The following is a 21,457-nucleotide window of genomic DNA, read 5'->3' as shown; positions in this document are numbered from 1 at the left end:
TTGTTTTTTTGCCCATAGTAATTCTTAGAGTGATCCAATGAGATAAATTATAAAGCACTTAGCAAACCTTAAAGTACTATATAAATGCTAGCTATTATTATTGTTAAGACCATCCACCAGGTTTTGTGGAGTGTGGGTGTATTCAATTTATAGAAGGAATGCCAATGGAATTAAATCAAGTCAACAAACATTTATTAAGTCCTTTTTTTAAAAAAAATTAAAGTTCTTAATAAATTAATAAAGCCAGGCAATATTCTAAGAACTGGGAATACAAATGCAAGCAAAAAGATTGACAAACTCCTTGAAGGAGTTTACATTTTAATGGCAAAATATAGCAGTAAAAGGAAAGAAGAGAGAAGAGATAAAGGTACCCAGGGTAGGGGCATCAAAGATGTATGAGTGAGTCAGGAATGCAGCCTGAAGAAGAATGAAGATAGGGCTGAATTGAACCTTTTCTTTTTGGAAGTTCAAAGAGGAACCAGACAATCAGAGGGAGAGAAGTGGCTTCAGGGGTGGAGTGAGCTTCAGGGTGAAGAACTTCCTGGGGCAATGTAGAGAAAGCCTACAACGGTAGATCCTCATATATGTAAATTTTATATCCTTGAATTATTGAAGTAGTCCGTCTTGTAACTAAATACAAATCCCTTTTTGTCATCCTTGGCTGTCTTTGATATCTCCTGAGGGAATAGAATATTTTTCTTCTTTTGGGACTAACATAAATTTAAAAACTGTATGCGTACAGATTGAAAAAGATCATGGTTTCTGGTTTTTAATTTCTAATTGTAAAGACAGTTGCCTATATAACTACGTTTTAAGATTCTTACATTGATTTAGATAAAAAACATCTACTTTTTTTATTCACACTTATATTTGAGAATTTTTTCAAATTTTAAAATACTTTTCTCAACTTTGTTAAAAATATTCAGAATACATGCTTTGTTATAAATAAAACAATTTTTGTTTTTGATAATACCTATTTTCCTGCAACCTGACCAAAATATTCATCATTCCATGTTTAATTAGTTTATTATCCTTTCTAATGATTTTGCTTCAAGTAAACACTGGTAAATAAAATAAAATCATTATTCAGTTATTTTATGTTACAAGCAAATCCTTTTATTTAAAACAATTTAGTTTTTGTTGATGTTGTTGTTTTTGTATTACCTTTATATCTCAATATATCTCTCCCAGAGAGCCTTTCCCTAAAACATTATTCCATGCTGTAGTGGCAGAAAGTCAGACCCTCTGTATGAATGTCAGAAATTTTTCCATTTGGGGATTCTGAGTTTTTGTGATTATATTAATGACTTTTTGTCTAATGTAAACTATGAAATAGAGAGAAAAGGGACTTGAGGACAATTACATTACCCAGATTAAATGTCCAGAGGGAAAAAGGGGTGGAGAAGTGAGGGTAGTGACTAGAAGAAAGATAATACCCTCCCTATTTTATCTAATTTCTGGAGTTTATATCAGATAAAAAGTTATTAATAAAATCATAAAAGCTTAGAGCACCTGATTAGGAAAATTCCTAACATTACCACAGTGGCTTGGCTCTCTACCCTCATTAAGATTTTTGTATATTTCTAACTAACCCTAGGCTCCTTAAGTTTGAGGCAAAAAAGCGGGACTTAGGCCTCATTTAGGTAAAAGAAGTGAGCAGAATATGTTATAGTATTTCTTACTGGATGTGCATAGAGAGAGGAGGTTGAACAAAGAGCAGTACTTGAAGAGGTGGGTGCAATTTATAGTCCTCTGTCTGTACAAGAAAGATGGAGTTGCATTCTCATGTTTCTTCTTTGGGATCATCCTTGGTCATTGTAATTTCAGAGCATTCAGATTCAACTTTTTCTTTCTGTATGCATTCTTCTAGTTGATCATATAGTTATTAGTCAATTTCATTACATATTGTCAAATCTGTTGTCTTTTATTGCATCCTTTGGCAAACTATAACTTTGAATTGCTCCTGCTGATGTGTTACTGAATGGAGCTTGGAGGAATGTCATGCAAATGAACTGCTTTATCCATGACAAATTTATATTACTGTAAACCATTAGGATCTGCCCTTGATGCCACAAGGCAGTTATGCAGTCCTTTCTAATAAATGTCCTATTTCACTCTTCATAGTCTGTTCTAACTTTTCTAAGGATCTTGAGAAAATTGAGGCCATTTGCCATAAGTTCCCTCTTCTTCCTTTCTCAAAGTCTCACAATTCCTTGAAGTCATCGTATACTTTTTTCATTACTCCAGTCTCTGATAATGAGGTGGCCCTTCTTGCAAAGGCCAGCTCCAACATGTGCCATTAAACTCATCCCTTGCCATAATCTTAAGCAGATTGCAATCTCAATCACCACTCCCAGTTTTGGCTCTTTAGTCTTTCCCTGTCTACTGGTTCTTTCCATGCCCTTATGCCCCAAATGCCCTAGTCTCTCTTATCCTTAAAAAAACCTTCACTAAACCCTGTTATTCCTTCAAGCTATTGTCCTGCACCTCTTAGCCATCACTTGGGCAAAATTCTAGGAGAAGCTGTTTCAACTCACTGCCTCAATTTGCTATTCTCTTAAGTAATGTTATTAATATTAAGTGATGTTATTGTTTAACTGACATTGCTTTCTCTAAAGTTCCCAAAAATCTCTTTAATTTTCAAATCCACTGGTCTTTAATCTTTATCTTTCTTGATCTTTATGTACTATTTAACATGTCATTGAAGAGGTGGAACCAAGATGCATCATAGAGAAGCGCTCAAACTCTCCCAAATTCCCCTCCAGACAACCTTAAAATAATGCCTCAGATTGAATTCTGGAGTGGCAAAACCAACAAACGTTCGGATGGAAAAATTTTCTAGCCCAAGGCAACTTAGGAGGTTAATAGGAGGGATCTGTCTCGCTGGAGTGGTGGTCAGGTAGGCCTGGAGCACAGGGCAGACATACAGGCCACACTCTGGCAAGCCAGCAGTGGACTTTGGAGGTGGCTGTATTGATGCCAGCAGCTTCTGGAGCTTTCAACCCATAGACGGTGTGGGTGGTGGGTGGGTGGGGGCAGAGGGGGAGATGTTGGGATGTCAGAAGGAGATTGCAGAGGATGTTTTATTGGTACTGGGTTCAGGACCCTGTTGCATTACCTGTACACAGGTCCTACTAGGGCCAAAAGGAATGATAGCACTTACAGCTGCAGGGCTGAGAGAAGTGCTTGTGGTAAGTCATAGGGGTGTAGGAACCCTGATCTCAATTCCAAGTAAGAGGAGAGCACTAGCAAATGGGGATGCAGGAGAGCAGGGGACCCAATTGAAGTCCAAGGGCCAGGAGGAATACTAATCCTGGTGGTTATAGGGGAACAAGGTCCTTCCTAGGTGAAGACCATACCTGACCATACCTCTCCTTAGAGCACACTATCTTGGAAGAACTAAAAACCTACAGGACTGGTACTACACACCCCTCGCCCCCATCCCCCCCGCTCTAAAAATATCAGCAAGAAAAACCTAAACCGGAACAGAGCCCAACTTTAACATAAAGTTAAAAGTCAAGAAATATGCTAGGAAAAAAAATTAAGCAAACAATTAAAAAAAAAAAAAGAACCTGACCATAGAAGCTTATTATGGGGACAGGGAGATCAAGACACAAACTCAGAAGACAATGAAGTCAAAACTGCTGCACACAAAGCCTCAAAGAAAAATGTGAATTGTCATAGGCCTAATAAAAATTCCTGAAAGAGCTCAAAAAAGGATTTTAAAAATCAATTAAGAGAGGTAGAGGAAAAACTGGGAAAAGAGATGAGTGATGCAGGGAAATTATGAAAAGAAAGTAAAGGTAAAGGAGTCACAAAAATCTACTGAAGAGAACCCCCTGAAAAACAGAACTGGCCAAATGGAGAAAGAAATACAAATGCTCAGAGAAAGAAAGAGTTCCTTAAAAATTAGAATTGGGCAAGAGGAAGCTAATGATGCCATGAGACTCTAAGAAACAATAAAACAAAATCAAAAGAAGGAAAACATATAAGAAAATAGGAAATATGTCGTTGGAAATAAGAAATAGGAAATATGCTGGAGAATAGATTGAGGAGAGATAATTTAAGAATTATTGGACTACTTGAAAGGCATGATCATGAAAACAGCCTAGACATTATATTTCAAGAAATTATCAAGGAAAACTGACCTGATATTCTTCAACCAGAACACAAAATAGAAACTGAAAGAATACACCAGTCACCTTCTATAAGAGATCCCAAAATGAAAACTCTCAGGAATATCATAGCTAAATTCCAGAGCTCCCAGGTCAAAGAGAAAATATTCAAGAAACAATTCAGATATTAGGGAGCCATAGTCAGGATCACATGAGATTTAGCAGATTCCACATTAAAGGACTGAAAGGCTTGGAATATGATGTTCTGAAAGACAAGGGAGCTAGGGTTCACAGCCAAGAATCATGTACCCAGCAAAACTGAGTGTAATCGTTCAGGAGGGAAAATGGATTTTCACTGAGATAGAGGACTTTCAAGCATTCTTGATGAAAAGACCAGGGCTAAATAGACATTTTGACTTTCAAATACAAAACTCAAAGGTAAACATGAAAGAAAAAATCGTAAGGGATTGAGTAAGGTTAAACTGTTTACATTCCTACTTGAGAAGATGATACTTGTAACTCTTAACGTCTATCATTTATTAGGGCAGTTGGACGGAGGAGTGTTCATAGAAAGGACATGGATGTGTTGAATATGATGGGATGATTAAATAAAAATTAAGGGGTGAAAAAGTAGGATGCACTGGGAGAAGGGGGAAAGATGAGAAAGAATGAGGAAAATTATCTCGTGTGAAAGAGTCATGAATGAAGACCTTTTACAGTGGAGGAGATGGGGGCAGGGAGTGATGGTCTTCACTTGAACCTTACTCTCATCAGAATTTGCTCAAAGAGGGAATAACATATACAATCACTTGGGTATAGAAATGTATCTTACTCTACATGAAGTAGGAGGAGAAAGGGAGACGAGAAGGGGAGGGGGCTTGACTGAAGGGAGGGTGGATTAAGGGAGGTAATGGTTAGAAGCAAAACAGACTTTTGAGGAGGAATGGGGTAAAAAGAAAGAGAAGAAACAGGAAAAATATAGGATGAAGGGAAATACACAGTTAATCATAACTCTGAATGTGATGAACTCACCCATAAAACGGAAGCAGATAGCAGAATGGATTAAAAATCAAAATCTAACAGTATGTTGTTTACAAGAAACACACTTGAATTAGATAAACTTTTTGTTGTGGTTCAGTCGTTTTAGTCATGTTGGACTCCTATTTTGGGGAGTTTTCTTGGCAAAGATAATGGAGTGGTTTGACATTTCTTTGTCCAGCTCATTTTACAGATGGAGAACTGAGATTAACCAGGATTAAGTTACTTGCCCAAAATCACACAGCTAGTAAGTTGTCTGAGGCTGGATTTGAACTCATGAAGATGAGTCTTCCTAATTCGAGGCCCAGTGTTCTATCCACTGCACCACCTAGCAGCACACATACATAGAATAACATTAAGGGGCTTCAGCTGAAGTAAAGAGAGCAGGGATAACAATGATGATCTCAAAGCAAAAGCAAAAAATAGACCTAATTAAAAGAGATAAACAAGAAAACTGCATTTTATTAAAAAGATAACATCGATAATGAAGTAATCCCAATATAAAACATGTACCAAATGGCATAGCACCTAAATTCTTAAAGGAAACGTTAAATAAATTATGGGAGAAAATAGACAGTAAAACTGTACTAGTAGGGGACCTCAACGTTCCCCTCTCAGAACTAGATAAATCTAACCCTAAAATAAGTAAAGTCAAGAATATGAATAGAATTTTAGAAAAGTAAGCTATGATAGACCTTTGGAGAAAATTGAATGGAAATAGAAAAGAGTGGACTTTATTTGCAGCTGTACATGGAACCTTCACAAAAATTGACCACATATTAGGGCATAAAAATCTCGCAACCAAATGCAGAAAAGCTGAAATACTAAATGTATCCTTTTTAGACCATAATGCAGTAAAAATTATATTCAGTAAAAGGCCATGGAAACATTAAAAATTAATTGAAAAGTAAATGTAATTCTAAAGAACAAGTGGGTCAAAACAAATCATAGAAACAATCAATTTCATTAAAGAGACTGACAACAGTGAGACAGCATACAAAATTTATGGGATGCAGCCAAGTACTACTTAAGGAAAAATTTATATTTCTGAATGCTAACATTAATAAAATACAGAAAGGGCATACAACTAAAAAAAAACCTAGAAAAAGAACAAATTAAAAATCCCCAAATAAACACCCAGTTGGAAATTCTGAAAATCAAAGGAGAGATTAATAAAATTGAAAGTAAAAAAATCATTGAACTAATAGAACTGGGAGCTGGTTTTATGGGAAAAAAATAAATAAACCATTGGTCAATTTGATTTTTTTTAAAAAGAAAGAAAACCAAATAACCGATGTCAACAATGAAAAGGGTGAATTTGCCACCAATGAAGAGGAAATCAGAGTAATTATTAAGAGCTGTTTTGCCCAATTATATGCCAACAAATCGACAGTCTAGATGAAATATATGAATATTTACCATAACATAAATTATCTAGATTAACAGAATAGGAAATAGAATATTTAAGTAACCCTATCTTAGAAAAAGAAATTGAACAAGCCATAAATAAGCTGCCTAAGCAAAAATCCCTAGGACTAGGTGGATTCATAAGTAAATTCTATCAAACATTTAAAGAACAATTAATTCCAGTACTATATAAACTATTTGAAAAAATAGGCAAAGAAGGAGTCCTATTGAATAATAATATATGATGCTGATTCCTAAAATAGGAAGAGTAAAAACAGGGAAAGAAAATTATAGACCAATTTCCCTAATGAATATTAATGCAAAAAATTTTAAATTAGATGTTAGCAAGGAAGTTATAGCAATATATCACAGAGATCATACTCTGTGACCAGGTAGGATTTATGCCAGGAATGCAGGGCTGGTTCAGTAGTAGGAAAACTATAATTGACCATATAATTTACTATATCAGTAACAAACCCAACAGAAATCATATGATTTATCTTAATGCAGAAAAGGGTTTTGACAAAATACAACTCTCATTCCTATTAAAAACATGAAAAAGTGTGGAAATAAATGGAACTTTCCTTAAAACAAGTGGCATCTATATAAAACCATTAAACATTATCTGTAATGGGGTTTAGCTAGAAGCCTTTCCGGTAAGATCTGGGGTGAAATAAGGATGCTCATTAATACCTCTATTATCTAGTATTCTAAAAATGCTAGCTATAGCAATAAGACGAGAAAAAGAAATTGAAGAAATTGAAATAAGCAATGAGGAAATAACTATCACTTTTTGCAGATAATTTGATCATATACTTAGAGAATCCTGGAGAATCAACTAAAAATTAGTTGAAACAATAACTTCAGCAAAGTTGCAAGATATAAAATACACCCACGTAAGCAATCAGCATTTCTATGTGCTACCAACAAAGTCCAGCAGCAAGAGATAGAGAAATTCCATTTAAAATAACTGCAGACAGTGTAAAATAAGTCTTCCTGCCAAGACAAACCCAGGAACTATATGAACACAATTACAAAATACTTTTCACACAAATAAAGTCAGATCTATACAACTGGAAAATATTAATTGCTTATGACAATTCTGTCTAAATTAATTTACATCTTCAGTGCCATACCAATTAGATTACCAAAAAATTATTTTATACAGCTAGAAAAAATACTAGCAATTTATCTGGAAGAAAAAAGACAAGAATATAAAGGGAATAAGTGAGGGAAAAAAAAGCGTGAAGGAAGGTACCATGTCTCAAATTGTACTACAAAGAGGTAAATATCAAAACAATCTGGTACTGGCTAAGAAATAGAGTACTGGATCAGTGGAATAGATTGAGTACACTATCCACAGTAGTAAATAACCATAGCAATTTAGTGTTTGGAAAACCCAAAGATCTAAAGTTTTGGGACAAGAATTCATTATCTGACAAAAATTGCCAGGAAAATGGAAAGCAGTTTGGCAGAAAGTTGGTATACACCTAGGGCAGGTAGGTGCAGTGGATGGAGGGCCAGGAGTTTAAATTTGGTCTCAGATACTTACTAGCTATGTGGTCCTGGTCAAGTCACTTAATCCTTGTTTCCCTCAGTTGCCCATTTGCAAAATGAGCTGGAAAAAGAAATGCCAAACTACTCCAGTATCTTTGCCAAGAAAACCCCACAAGGGATCATGAAGTCAGACACTACTGAAAAGGCTGAACAGCAACAAATTCATTGTTGGTCGAGTTGTGAACTGATCTAGCCATTCTGCAGAGCGATTTGGAACTATGACCAAAGGGCTATAAAACTGCATACCCTTTGACCAGCAGTACCACCACTAATTTCCCAAAGAGATCAAAGAAAAGGGAAAAGGACTTATGTGTACAAAATATATTTGTAGCAGCTTTTTTTTTTTGTGATGAATAAAGAATTGGAAATTGAGGGGATGCCCATCAATTGGAGAATGGCTGAACAAGTTATATATGGTTGTGATGGAATACTATTGTACTATAAGAAATGACGAGCAGCGTACTTTCAGAAAAACTTAAGAAGACATATATGAACTGATGCAAAGTAAAATGAGCAGAGCCTGGAGAACATTGTACATAGTAATAACAATATTATATAATGATTAACTGTGAATGACTTAGGTATTCTTAGCAATACTGTGATCAAAGACAATTCTGAAGGTTTAAAAAATGCTGCCCAGCTCCAGAGAAAGAACTGATGGAGTCTGAACTCAAATTGAAGCATGCTTTTTAAACTTTGTTGTTCTCAGGGTTTTTTTTCTTTTGATCTTTGTCTTCTTTTACAACATGGCTAATATGGAAATGTTTTGTGTAAATGCATGTGTATAATCTATCAAATTGCTTGCCATTTAAGGGAGGAGGAAGGGAAAGAAGGGATGGAGAGAATATGGAACTCAGCATTTTTAAGAAATAATTGTTAAAATTTTTTGTTTATGTGTAATTGAGAAAAAAATGAATTAAACATTAAATCTAGTATTTGACATGTTACACTGATTGAGCAATAATATTATTTCTATCACTTTTGGGTGTTTTTTTAACATTACTTTCCCCTCTTCTCCACCCTCTCAGTTTTCTCAGTCTTTTTGCTTATTCATCCATATCATAGCTTAACCTTGGGTATACCCCAAGACTCTCTGCTGGACCTTCTTCTCTCCTTGTACCTTCTCTTTGTCTTTTCATCACTTCCTGTATACTAATTACTCCTAGGGTCTTTATATTCAGCCCTAGTCTTGTTCTTGAACTTCTTTGACTTAGATGTCTCTTAGACATCTCAAACTCAGTATGCCTAAAACTGGACTCATCTTTTCTTCCACCTCTGTACCAAAATTCTCTATTTCTATTAAGAGCATCACAGTTTTCCCAGTCTCCCAGTTTTGCAGTTTTATTGTCATCTTCAGTTCCTTAGTCTCTTATACCCTATATATCTGGTCAGTTGATAACTTGTATTTTTATTTCACAACTCATAGATGCCACCTTAGTCCAGGTCCTCATCTCCTCTTGTCTAGACTTTGCAGCCATGGCTTCCTAATTGTCTTTGTCTCAGTGGTTTTCCTAAACACAGATCTGACAATTATTCCTCTCCTCAGCAAACTAATGTCTCCTTGAACCTAGGCTTAAATATAAGCTTCAGCCTAGCTTTTAAAACCTTCACACTGTATTTTACTCTTCCCAGACTCTGGTCTAGCCAAAGTGGTCAAATCTCTCCATTTGCAGTCTCTGTACCTTTGAATTGGGCACCCTCATGCCTGGAATGCACTCCTCACCTTCATTCCATAGAATCCCATACTTATTTCAAGACTTGACTTAAACAGCACCTTCTACATGAATCTTTTTCTGATTTCCCTCAACTGTACAAGTACCATTCTTCCTTGGTCGCTTTTTATTTATTTTTTATGTCCTTATATGTATGTGTTCTCACATGATAGAATGTAAGTGCCTTGAAGGCAGAAACTATGTCATTTTTTGGTTTTGTGTCCCCGGGTGCCTAGCTTAGTACCTGCGACATAGTAGGTGGTTATAAATGCGTGTTGGTTGATTAGTCAAAAGTCACTGTGTATATTGTTTTGTTAGTCCTCCTTACTCCATTTTGCATCACTTAAGCCAACCTTTAAAATTATATAGCATATAAAACCTGCCTCTATCTCCATTGTAAAGAATAGACACTAAACAATAGAAATGCATCTCTTTTTGATAGGACATAAACTTAATAGATTCAGCTTTCCTGACTGACTTACTTAAATAATGATTCCTGTCTAGTGATTAAAATCTTATTTTATGTTGCTTTATTTCCTGTCATCAAACATGTTACTTCCAGAAACAAATTTTGAATCTCTACTTAGCCTTGGATCTAAATAATTTTTTAGAGTTGTAAATAAAACTTGTAAATTACTTTCTTATAGCCCAAAGAATGCAATGGCGTCAAGATCCCAGTTGATACCAGTAAACCTAATCCAAATGAAGTGGAGTTTGATAATCTATATTTGGATATGAATGGAATCATCCATCCTTGTACACATCCTGAAGACAAGTAAGTAATTGTGGAATTTCAGAGTTGAAAGGGGACCCCAAAGGCTATCTAGACAAATCTGTATTTTAATAAAAATCCGTTCTGCAATATAGCAGCAAGCAGTTCCTCAGGCTTTGCTTAAAGATCTTCAGTGAAGGGAAGCACCTTATCTCCTGAGGTCCTCCATTCCCATTGTGGATCATACTAATCATCAGGAAATGTTTTTCTTAGACAACTCTAAATCTTCTTTGTAACTTCTACCCATTGTTTCTAGTTCTGCCCTCTGGGAAGATCTTGAAGTCCTTTGTCATTATTTCTTCCATCCTCTGCACACTTTTCACCTTATCCTTTTGAATTGACCATAATGTTCCAAATGGGTTTTGAAGAGGACAAAGTATAGTGAGACTATCACCTCTCTAGTCCTGGACAGCAGGCCTATCTTAATGCAGCCTGTCATTGCATTATATTTTTTTGGCTCTCAAGTTATGACTTATTTGATTTACAGTAGACCCTCCACGTCTTTTACAAAATAGACTCTGTAGCCTTGTGTCCTGTATGTTATAGTTGTAAATTGATTTTTTAAATTCAAATGTGAGACTTGGAAGGTTGACAGGAATAAATGTTTATCTTATTAGATTAAACCTAGTTTTCTAATCTCTTAAGATTTTTTGGACCCTCACTGTGTTATCTAGTATTTTAGCTTTTCCTCTTAGCTTTTAGTTATCTGCAAATTTGACAAGCATGACAACTATACTTGTATTCGAATCATTTGTAAGCATGATAATCAGCTTAGGGTCAAGTACTGGTTCCTGGTGAGTACAATCATTAGCTTAGAAGGTGACAGTGAACCATTTAATGGCTGTTCTTTGGGTCCAGTCATGTATGTATGTATGTATGTATGTATGTATGTATGTATGTATGTTTGTATGAATGATAGTCCCTTGGTTTACCAGTCTAATAAACTCCTCGAAAAAGATAAATGACACCTGGTTTCCATGAAGCCCTGTTGGCTTTTTTTGTTCATTGCTTCATTTTATACATATTCACAAACTATTCCTTTAGTAATATGTTACACAATTTTCAAAGTTAATCTCATTTCCGTTTGCAGTAGAACCTTCTTTGAAAGATAGGCCTTGGTAGCATTTCGTTAGTCACATCTGCCAGGTTTTTCTTTTATTTCTGTAGTTTTGTTTTGTATACTGAGATCTGGTTTGTCTAGGCCTGGTAGTTTGAACTTATCAAGGACTGCTAGCATTCTCCATCTACTTGTTTTTGTTTCAGTTCTTTCTTAGCCATTTATGGATCTTCCAGTCCAAAGATTATTCTCTTTGACAGAAAACAGATTCAAAGTAAGTGTTGAGTAAATCTATTTTTTGTCAATATCATCTTATCCTCCCCGAATATCATACCTTTTTTCATTCCCTTTAACGTAATATAACTGAAATATGCCCCATTGGCTTTTTCTGTGCGTATGTAAGTTCATTCTCAGTTTTGGTCCTCCTGATATTATTTTCATGCCACCTTTTTGTATTCATTCTCCATTACCTGTTTTTACTTCTATATTTTGTACAAGTTTAAGTTGGTTAATTAATTCGTTGTGGACCTCATCATTTCTTTAGATAACTTATCCTTTTCTTCTTCATTAGTATTGTTTCTCTTTGGGTGTTCAGCATTTCATTTACTTCTTTTGAGGTTACTTCCCCTGTAGAATTTTAGGCCAAGGAATCTTGCCTAGTCATTCTCTACACTCTTAGAAATTAGCTCTCCAAAAATTTAGGTTGCCTGTTAGATTGTGTTCTGAGATTTCCTCTCCTTTATCATAGATTGTAAGATGGAGTGGTCATGCTCCCTCTTGGTTTACATCATTTCCGTTTTGTCATCAGTTTCTCCATTTTTCAGAGAATCTAGCTTCTGGTTCCCATCTTTTGGTTTTGCTACCTTTTTGCAGCTCATCAGTAAACATTTAATACTTTCCGTGTTCTAGATGCTAGGGATATATAGACCAAAGAATTTACATTTGATCAGGGGGAAACATCATGAACACATATCAGTAAATACAAAACAATATACAGAGTATAAATGGTAATTTCAGGGAAATTGAGATAGTCCGTGTAAAGGAGGCAGTACTTGAACTGAACTTTTAAAGACAACTGGAATTCTGATAGGCTGAGGTGAGGAGGGAATACATTCCAGGCATGAGAGAGATTCTGTGCCGAGTCAGGGATGTGGGAGATAAAATGTTTTGTGTGAGGGACAATAAGAAAACCAGTTTGGCTAGGCCATACTGTGTGTGAAGGGAATTAATATATACTAAATCTGGGGCAGCTAAGTGGCACAGTGGTTAGAGTGCCAGGCCTGTAGTCAGGAAGAAATCTTCCTGAATTCAGTTCTGGCCTCAGACACTTTCTAGTTGTGTAATCCTGGGCAAGTCACTTAACCCTGTTTGCCTCAGTTCCTCATCTTTAAAATGTGCTGGAGAAGGAAATGGAAAACCACTCCAGTATCTTTGCCAAGAGAATCCCAAATCGGGTCACAAAGAGTCAGACACGACTGAAATGACTGAACAACAACAGAAATCTGGAAGATTATGTTGATACAAGGTATTAGAGAATTTTTGATGACAAACAATGGAGTTTGTATTTTATTTTAGTACTAGTAAGTAGACACAGGAACTTTGTGATCAAGGGAAGTAAATGGTCAACTCTGTATGTTAAGAATATTACTTGAGACTAGGGTCTAGGAGACCAATTTAGAATCTATTGAAGTAGTATAGATAGGCAGTGATGAGGTACTAAACTGGTAACTCTGAATAGAGAGAAGGGGACCAATAGGAGAGATGTAAAGGAGAATCGATAAGACTTGGGAACTGGTTGCTTGGGGAGCTTTGTAGGAGAGTAAGAAGTCAAGGGATGACTGAGTGTTTTAACCTGGGTAACTAAAACTGTATTCTTTGCCTTGAGAGAAATGGGTAAGTTTGGAAGAGAGGTGGGGTTGGGAGGAAAGATAATCAATTAATTCTGTTTTGGAAGGGTGGAGCTTAATTAACTACTAGATATCTAGTAGGAAATGTCCAATAGGCAGTTGGTAATAGAGAACTGGGGTTTGGCGGTGTTATAATTGAACCTGTGGGAGTTATTGAGATCACTGAGAGTGTAGGGAGAGAAGGAAATAGAGCTATTGCTAAGACAAGCCAAGAAATAATTAGCCACTCTACATTTGGCAAGGAGTAAATTTAAGCAGATGTCCAAAAATTAAAGTCCTCTCTCATTTCTCTCATTGTTATAGTATGGCTTTGTGGTAGGCTTATGAATTATTTCCTTAACTCATCTACTGCTGCTTTTTGTCAACTGTAATATGCTCATGTGACTCATAACTCTTTATCAACTTAATAAAACCATATTGCTTTTCTCTCCCTCTCCCTCCTGTCTCCCTTCTTCTCTCTCTCTTCCCACCTAAATGTTCTCCACTATTGTCTGTCTACTCCTTTTAGTTCCTAGATTTCCTTGCATGAGCATATTTTAAACTACAGTGCTATAAATTTCCCTCTTTTTGAAATTTCTTTGTTTTGCATAAGTTGTAGTCTTACAGAGCTATATTTCAGTCTTGAGTCTTATGTCATGATGTTGTGAAGTATCAGTGATACTTGTGATGAAAATTTGCTTCCTTTTCTTAGGATCTCTAATTCACCTTGCTTCTTACGCACACTTCTGCAAAGTGATATACATGATCTGTTTTGTCATTATAAGACATCTCTGTATAAGATTATTTTTATATAATACAATATCACAGTATGTTACAACGTACAACCATGATATGAATATTATTTCATTTGCTTTAAATTACAGACCAGCACCAAAAAATGAAGATGAAATGATGGTTGCAATTTTTGAATATATTGATAGACTCTTCAATATAGTAAGACCAAGACGGCTTCTCTACATGGCCATAGATGGAGTAGTAAGTATTAAAGCAATTTCATTCATTAACTGATACATTGATAATGTTTAGGTTAATAGCAGACTTAAATGCTGACCTTCACCTATGGGTTAAGAGCTAGAAAGCATCAATTGGGGAAGGGGGTAGTCTTGATTCTTTGTTTGTAATGAGGATTTTGTTTTTGAATACTTAAAAGGCCAAAGCCACTATAAGTTACTGCTTTTGTATAATGATACAAACTAACTAAAATTAGAAAAGATTGAAAAGTTATATAAATAAGCATGATTAAAAATTGCACATAAGAATAAGGACAGTGTAACAACTGGTAGCTTCCTTGTTAGTTTTATTTTATGGCTTCAGTGCCATTCCTCATCTGTTCCCCAGGGCTAGAGTGATTTTAGCTAGACTGCTTGTATGTGAGAATTATCAAATACTCTCTAAGTTCTGTTTACTCAATAAAAATACTTGGCTGGAGTAAAAGAAAAAAAGATAATAGTTCCCCTATTTCAATTAGTAATTACATTTTTCTCTCAGGTAAGGCAAAAGGGAGAACAGGATCTGTTATGTAGTCCATGTCGTATTGATTTGAGTTGTTCCCAGGGTATGCCTTTCTTCTCACTGCCTAACCCTTTATCATGGTATTTAATGAAGCCATCATCACATTTTGTTGTTAAACTCAATTGACAGTACCAATTAGTAGATAGTATTATAATTTACCGTTTATTTATCATATGAGGATTTATTTTGTTGTCTGATTGTGGACTTATGCATTAGAAGGAGCCCAGGATTGAGAGAATGGTCAGGGAAGGACTCCAGAAATAGGGAGTAGCAGCAGGGTTCTGACCATTAATAGAGGTCCAGAAATAATGGATCATAATGATCCAGTTCCATGAAGCACTAGTTTGTGAGCCTTAAATAGAAATCCTTGAAACAGATGATAGGGTCAAATTGAAGATGTTCTGAATAAGTTGGTTTGTGACTATTTTTTTTTACTCTCTGTTTTGAGAAGTTTTCCTGAATATGGAAAGACCTGTTTCTCCTTTATTATTAATCTTTTTCTGATTCTTCAAGATAATGGAGATTTTTCTGAGTATTGGGTTGCTATATTTATGAAACACAGAATTCTAGAGCTGGAAGGGACTTTGGAAATTATCTAGGGAAATATTTTCATTTTATAGATAAGGAAGCTAAGGCCCCCCCAAATGTGCTATATATCCTAAGTCACTCACTCAGTCAGAGCTCTCTGGTACTAGAATCCAGATTGTTCATCTCAAAGTAGAATTTGATGAACTCGGGCTTATATACTAGCTTGTGTTTTTCTATGCTTTTGCTTCAAAACTTTATGGTTTCCTGTTCCATTTTTCTAACATTCTTCCTTCTTGAAAGGGTGAAATGCTAATTATAAAACTGGATATAGGCAATTGGGGTGGCCAGAAGTTACCACAGAGTAGTTGGGGTACAATTATTTATTTCTAAACCTGCAGAAGATGTTTGTTTTACTTTTTTGAGGTTTGGAAAGAGGCATCTTCCAGCATCATCTTGGATTCTGTTTTTTTCTGCTAAGAATCTGTTTCTTCCAGCAAACAAAAATAAAATCTCTGCCTGTTGAAATTGCAGTTAAGCATCAAAGCCTAGTTCTATTAAGCATTCTCTGGTAATCCTGTGTAACCAGAAGTGATCTTTGTGTCTTCCCCTGCAAAACTCTCATAGTACTTATATCTTGTAAAAGTAAGTATCACTGAGTCTGGCTGCAGATTTTTGTGTTTTGTTTTGGTCCAGACCTGTGATTTCATTAGACAGGACCTAAACGCAAGTCCTATTTACTCCAAAACTGACTGTCTTCAAGAGAAGAGGTCCCTCAGAGGCATTGTGACATAGTAAATAATCACTTTTGAATCATAGAACTATTATTCACCTCCTTGAATTCATTTTTTAGGTTCTCAGTTAAGCTGTAGAGTTTGTGATTTGTAATTTTAAATGTTATGTTGTATTATTAACGGAAAACTTGTCAAATATTGGAATTATTGAATATGTCTTATGTTTCTCCCTTTATGTCCTATATGTTTGTAAACTAAAACATTTTTGTCCTCTTTCCTCCTTACTGACTATATGATTTGTGTTGAGTGCCTTATCTTTCTGGTTATTCACATTTACAACACTGGTATTATCCTTCATTATTTACTCTTCTTCCCCCCACCTACCCAGTCAGTTGCCAAATTTTGTAACGCCTTGCTCCACTATTATCTCAACTCTTTCTTTTTCTTTACTGGTAACGGCCACCAGTCTAATTGAAATTCTCATCCCTTCTTCTCTGGACTATTGCAGAGATACATGAGTGGTCTCTGTGCCAGAAATTTTTCCTCTTGCAATCTATCCTCCCCACAGCTGCTAACGTGATTTTCTTAAGGCACAGGTCTGACCATGTTATTCCTCTATTCAAGAAACTATGTTGTGGCTTCATATTACATCTAGAGTCAAATGCAAACCTTTCACAACCTGGCTCCCACCTATAATTTCCTTTCCAGGCTTATTACTTGTTATTCAACTTCATATACTGTTTCATCCAGCAAAGCTGTCCTTCTGTTATGATGCACCCCACCCCTCCCCTCCCTGTGCCTTTACCCCATGCCTGAATGCACTTTCCACTCACCTCTGCATCTGTCATATTCTACATGCAGATTTTCCTGATCTCCTCAGCTGATAATGTCTCCCAGCTTAAGAAACAAAATTATCTTGTATTAATATATATGTTTTCACATACTTATACGTGTACATATTATCTTCTCTGACAGAATAGAGGTCCTTGAAGGCAGGGACCACTTCATCTTAATAGTTGTATCTTCTTTGTATTTGTCTTTGAATCCCCATTTCCCAGCTAAGTTCCTGGTACTTAGTAGTATGCTAACTGTGAGTGTTATCAACTGAATAATAATAAAATTTTGCTTTCAGGCTCCACGTGCTAAAATGAACCAGCAGCGTTCCAGAAGGTTTAGAGCATCAAAGGAAGGAATGGAAGCAACTATAGAGAAGCAACGAGTTAGGGAAGAAATACTGTCAAAAGGTTAAAATTTTTTTGTTAAATTTAGTTTTTCTTTTAGCTGTTTACTCATAAACTTGAAAGACTTCAAAGTCATATTTGGCCTTCAGTAACAAGTTGTATAGCCAGTTGAAAATCTCTCATGTCTTTTATTATCTGTACTTTATATTTCACTGTGGTTAACTATTAAATTAAGAACAGAACACTTATTGACATACTGTGATCTTATTTTGGTTTGTTGAGAAACTTTGGCAAATCTTCGTCTCTTTATGTTGTAAAGAAGAATCTGTCTCTGTATTGAATGGATATTTTAAGTTCCTCCCTTCTCCAAGTTGTTCTTTGTGCAGATTGTCACCAACCACAATGATTTATCCTATTTCTGAAAACCTGTAGGTGCACATGCATATGTGTGCACACACATGTCAAATAGAGAATGAGATATATATATATCACTATATCAGACCCTACAATCTTAAAGAAGAGCTGATACGTCAGGTGTGTGCGTGTGTGTGTGTGTGTGTGTGTGTGTGTGTGTGTGTGTGTGTGTGTGTGTAGGGGTGTTCTGTGGTGTTCTGTGGTTGGTTCTGCTACCTAATAAATTAGAAGTTCAGGCCAGTAGCTTAGAGGAAGTGGATACAGTAACAGCAGTAAACTTAGAAACCTCTAAAATAATTCTGAACTCTTGTTTTGGATTCCTCCTATTATAAAGCAAGGAAATATGCCAGTCAGCAGTTTTTTAAAAATTTTCTATCCTATTTTTTGGTTTTCTTTATGTTAAATTGTGTGTCAACTTTTGCTAGAGTATTGTTTCCCACCTTGCCTCTTTATATACGTGACACTGTCTTTTCATTTTATTGATATCTTTGTTGTCCTAGTATTACATGGTTGTATTTGTTTTAAAAATAACAAGAATTAAGCATTTGTAATACCTTGAGAGAGAGCTGATAACTAGTACAGAGAGAAAACACCTGTCAGAAACGGGCAAAAAGAAATGATATATTAGGGAAGCTAGGTGGCATAGTGGATAGAATGCACTAGCCCTGAAGTCAGGAGGATCTGAGTTCAAATCCAGCCTCAGACACTTGCTAGCTGTGTGACCCTGGGCAAGACATTTAACTTCAATTGCCTCAAAAAAAAAAAGAAAAGAAATTACACATTCAAACAAAATTATTAACTTATGATTAACTCAGCTTTTCGTATTTGCTGGGCCATGCACATTTATCTGAATTTAATGTTTATAGCATGTAGGTACATGCCCTTTAAGCAATATGCATAATTTTATTTACACAACATGAAGAATTTATTGATGTTATTAAATCTTTGGATTTTTTGTGTACTACATATTTTAGTGTAGTCTTGTCAAAGCTGTTAATCTATTTTTGATGGAGATTTTAAAAAAATGGTAAACATGACTTGAGATGAAGGGGTTCAGTTTCTTTGGATTATTCATTTTATTCTTTAATGTTGTGTTAATCATTCAGCTGTTCGGACCAGTTTTTAATGTGGGAACAAAATGCTTCTCTTGTCCAGGTGGCTTTCTTCCTCCAGAAGAGATCAAAGAAAGATTTGACAGCAATTGTATTACACCAGTAAGTAGTCCTGTGCTTTTCTAGCTATTGCTAACTCTGAAATGATGGGTTAACATATTTTCTTCTGTCTCTTTTAGGGAACTGAGTTCATGGACAATCTTGCTAAATGCCTTCGATATTACATTGCTGATCGTTTAAATAATGACCCAGGGTGGAAAAATTTGACTGTAAGTTTCAAATTTTGGTACTTGAATCAAGATTGAGGTGATTGTATTTGTCTGGACTTCGGTGGGATTGAACAGAGAGAGTAAGACTGTGTGTGTGTGAGGGGGTGTAGTATTGAATGAAAAGAGAGATTTGCATATACATGTGTATTCTCTTTCTCCTCACCTTTGTCCCAACATTTGAATAATGTCAGAAGAAAAAAAAGCTTATATATATAGTTGTTATAAATGGGTGTTTGGATGGGTAAGTTAGAGTGCTTTTCGTTGGAAAGGTCAGAATTTCTATAATGAGTGACAGTTTAAATTTCTCTCCAGAGATGTGTTTCAACATCCTGTCATCATTGCTTAGAGCCATTAAATAATCCCATTTATTTAAAACAATTACCTTAAAGGGCAGTGTAAAGTAAAATAACAGGGTAATAGAGTTGCCTGTTATTATAGACATAATAAAAGCTCATAAGATAGAGATTAATTAGATTTTGACATAAGCAGATGCCTAAACTTTGATTGTCTTAACTTGCCATAACTTTTAGACATTTTGATACCAAACTAGTAAAGATATATATTATAAACTTTCATTTATGGCTACATAATTATGTGTGCTTATATTTTCTGTTATATTGTAGATCAGGAATGGTTTCTCTGTTTTAACTGTATTTACTTTGAGAATCCATAATTTCATTATTAAGGATATTCCCTCCACCAATGATAATAATAAATGAGTTTTATGCAGCACTTTAAAATACTTTGCAAATACTCTACATCTGTTGTCTCATTTAAGCCTCACAGACACCTTATGAAGTAGGTACTACAGGTATTATTCTTATTTTACAGATATAGAAACTGGCTCAGTTAGGCTAAATGATCGCTTGCAGCCAACATAGCTGGTGGCAGAGGCAGGAATTGAACCTGTCTTCTTAATTCCAAGTCTAATATACCACAGTGCCTTTCCTGTGCACTATTGCAAATTATAGCCCTTCCTTTGCTTAATGGTGGTTTTGAGTTGTCATGGCATGCTATATTCATTTCTTGGTTGCCAAGTCTTGAGATTTTCCTTTCCAGAACTTAACAAAGTTGGCACTTAGACACATGGCCTTTACTTAAATGAATGCAGGAAATGTATAGTAAATGTCATATACTCTGATAATACACAGTCACAGAATTGAGAGTAGAAATGGATGTTAGCAGTCATCTTGCCCTAGCCAATACATGAAAGGAATCTTCACTGTAACATTGGCAAGTGGTTTTGCAGTCTCTGCTTAAAGACCTTCAAAGAGGGCAAACTCTGAAGCCAAGCCATTACACTTCTGTATAACTCCAATTGTTAGGAAGATTTTTCCTGAAATCAAGCATGAATTTTCCTCTTTATAATTTCTGCCTATTACTCGTGGTTCTACCCTTTGGGGCCAAGCTGAAAAATGGAATTGTTCCACATGATAGCATTTCAAATACTTGAAACGTATATCAGTTTTCTCTTTGCCCCTCATCCCCCAGGGTCTTATAATTTCTAGGCTGAACATCCCTAATTCTTTCAACTGATTCTCTTTTGACATGGACTTAAGGGCCTTCACCATCCTGGTTGCTTTCTAACCATGATGCCCAGAAATGAATACAAGACTGCAAATGGAAGGGCAGCCAGGTGGCACAGTGGATAGAGCAGGCCCTGAAATCAGGAGGACCTGAATTCAAATCTGGCCTTAAATCAAACACTTGACACTTACTAGCTGTGTGACCCTGGGCAAGTCACTTAATCCCAGTTGTCTAAACAAACAAACAAACAAACAAACACTCCAAATGAGGTCTGACAAGAGCAGAGTACAGTGAAATTATCACCTCCCTGTTCTTGGAAGGAGTGCTTCTCATAATGCAGTCTAAGACTACATTGGCTTTTTTGGGTTATCATAATATACTTCTGATTGAGCCCCTAGCATTTACTCTTGTAGTCTAGTCATCCAATCAGGTCCATATCCATCTAATTGGATCATTGTCTAATCTGTATCTCTCTATTTACTCCACAAGATAGTATGATACATGTCAAAAGCTTTGCTGAAATATAGGTAAACTATAGCATTTTCCTGATTTGCTAGTTGAGTAATCCTGTCAAAGAAGAATCTGAAATCTGACTAGCAAGCCCTGGAAGTTTTTGAA

General features: G+C 35.7%; 1 protein-coding gene across 4 annotated transcripts in view; it reads left to right on the top strand.

The window, feature by feature from the left end:
• The window catches only part of XRN2 (5'-3' exoribonuclease 2), a 98,091-nt gene that overhangs the window by 15,519 nt on the left and 61,115 nt on the right, over window positions 1-21,457 (top strand). For 3 of the 4 annotated variants that reach the window (XR_013484623.1, XM_078149697.1, XM_020986856.2), the window contains exons 2-6: window positions 10,477-10,604; window positions 14,429-14,540; window positions 17,469-17,580; window positions 19,087-19,145; window positions 19,223-19,312. Coding sequence is in view for 3 of the 4 variants with exons in the window: in XM_078149697.1 (XP_078005823.1) it covers window positions 10,477-10,604; window positions 14,429-14,540; window positions 17,469-17,580; window positions 19,087-19,145; window positions 19,223-19,312 (501 nt within the window). In the remaining variant the exon portion in view is untranslated. The remainder of the gene's footprint in view (window positions 1-10,476; window positions 10,605-14,428; window positions 14,541-17,468; window positions 17,581-19,086; window positions 19,146-19,222; window positions 19,313-21,457) is intronic. The other variant, XM_078149698.1, reaches the window with a different exon arrangement.

The sequence above is a fragment of the Phascolarctos cinereus genome, unplaced genomic scaffold, assembly GCF_003287225.1.
Source record: "Phascolarctos cinereus isolate Bilbo 61053 unplaced genomic scaffold, phaCin_HiC Scaffold_2;HRSCAF=192, whole genome shotgun sequence".
NCBI lineage: Eukaryota > Metazoa > Chordata > Mammalia > Diprotodontia > Phascolarctidae > Phascolarctos > Phascolarctos cinereus.
Note: the sequence above shows the minus strand (reverse complement) of the source record. Positions and strands in the feature narration are given on the sequence as shown.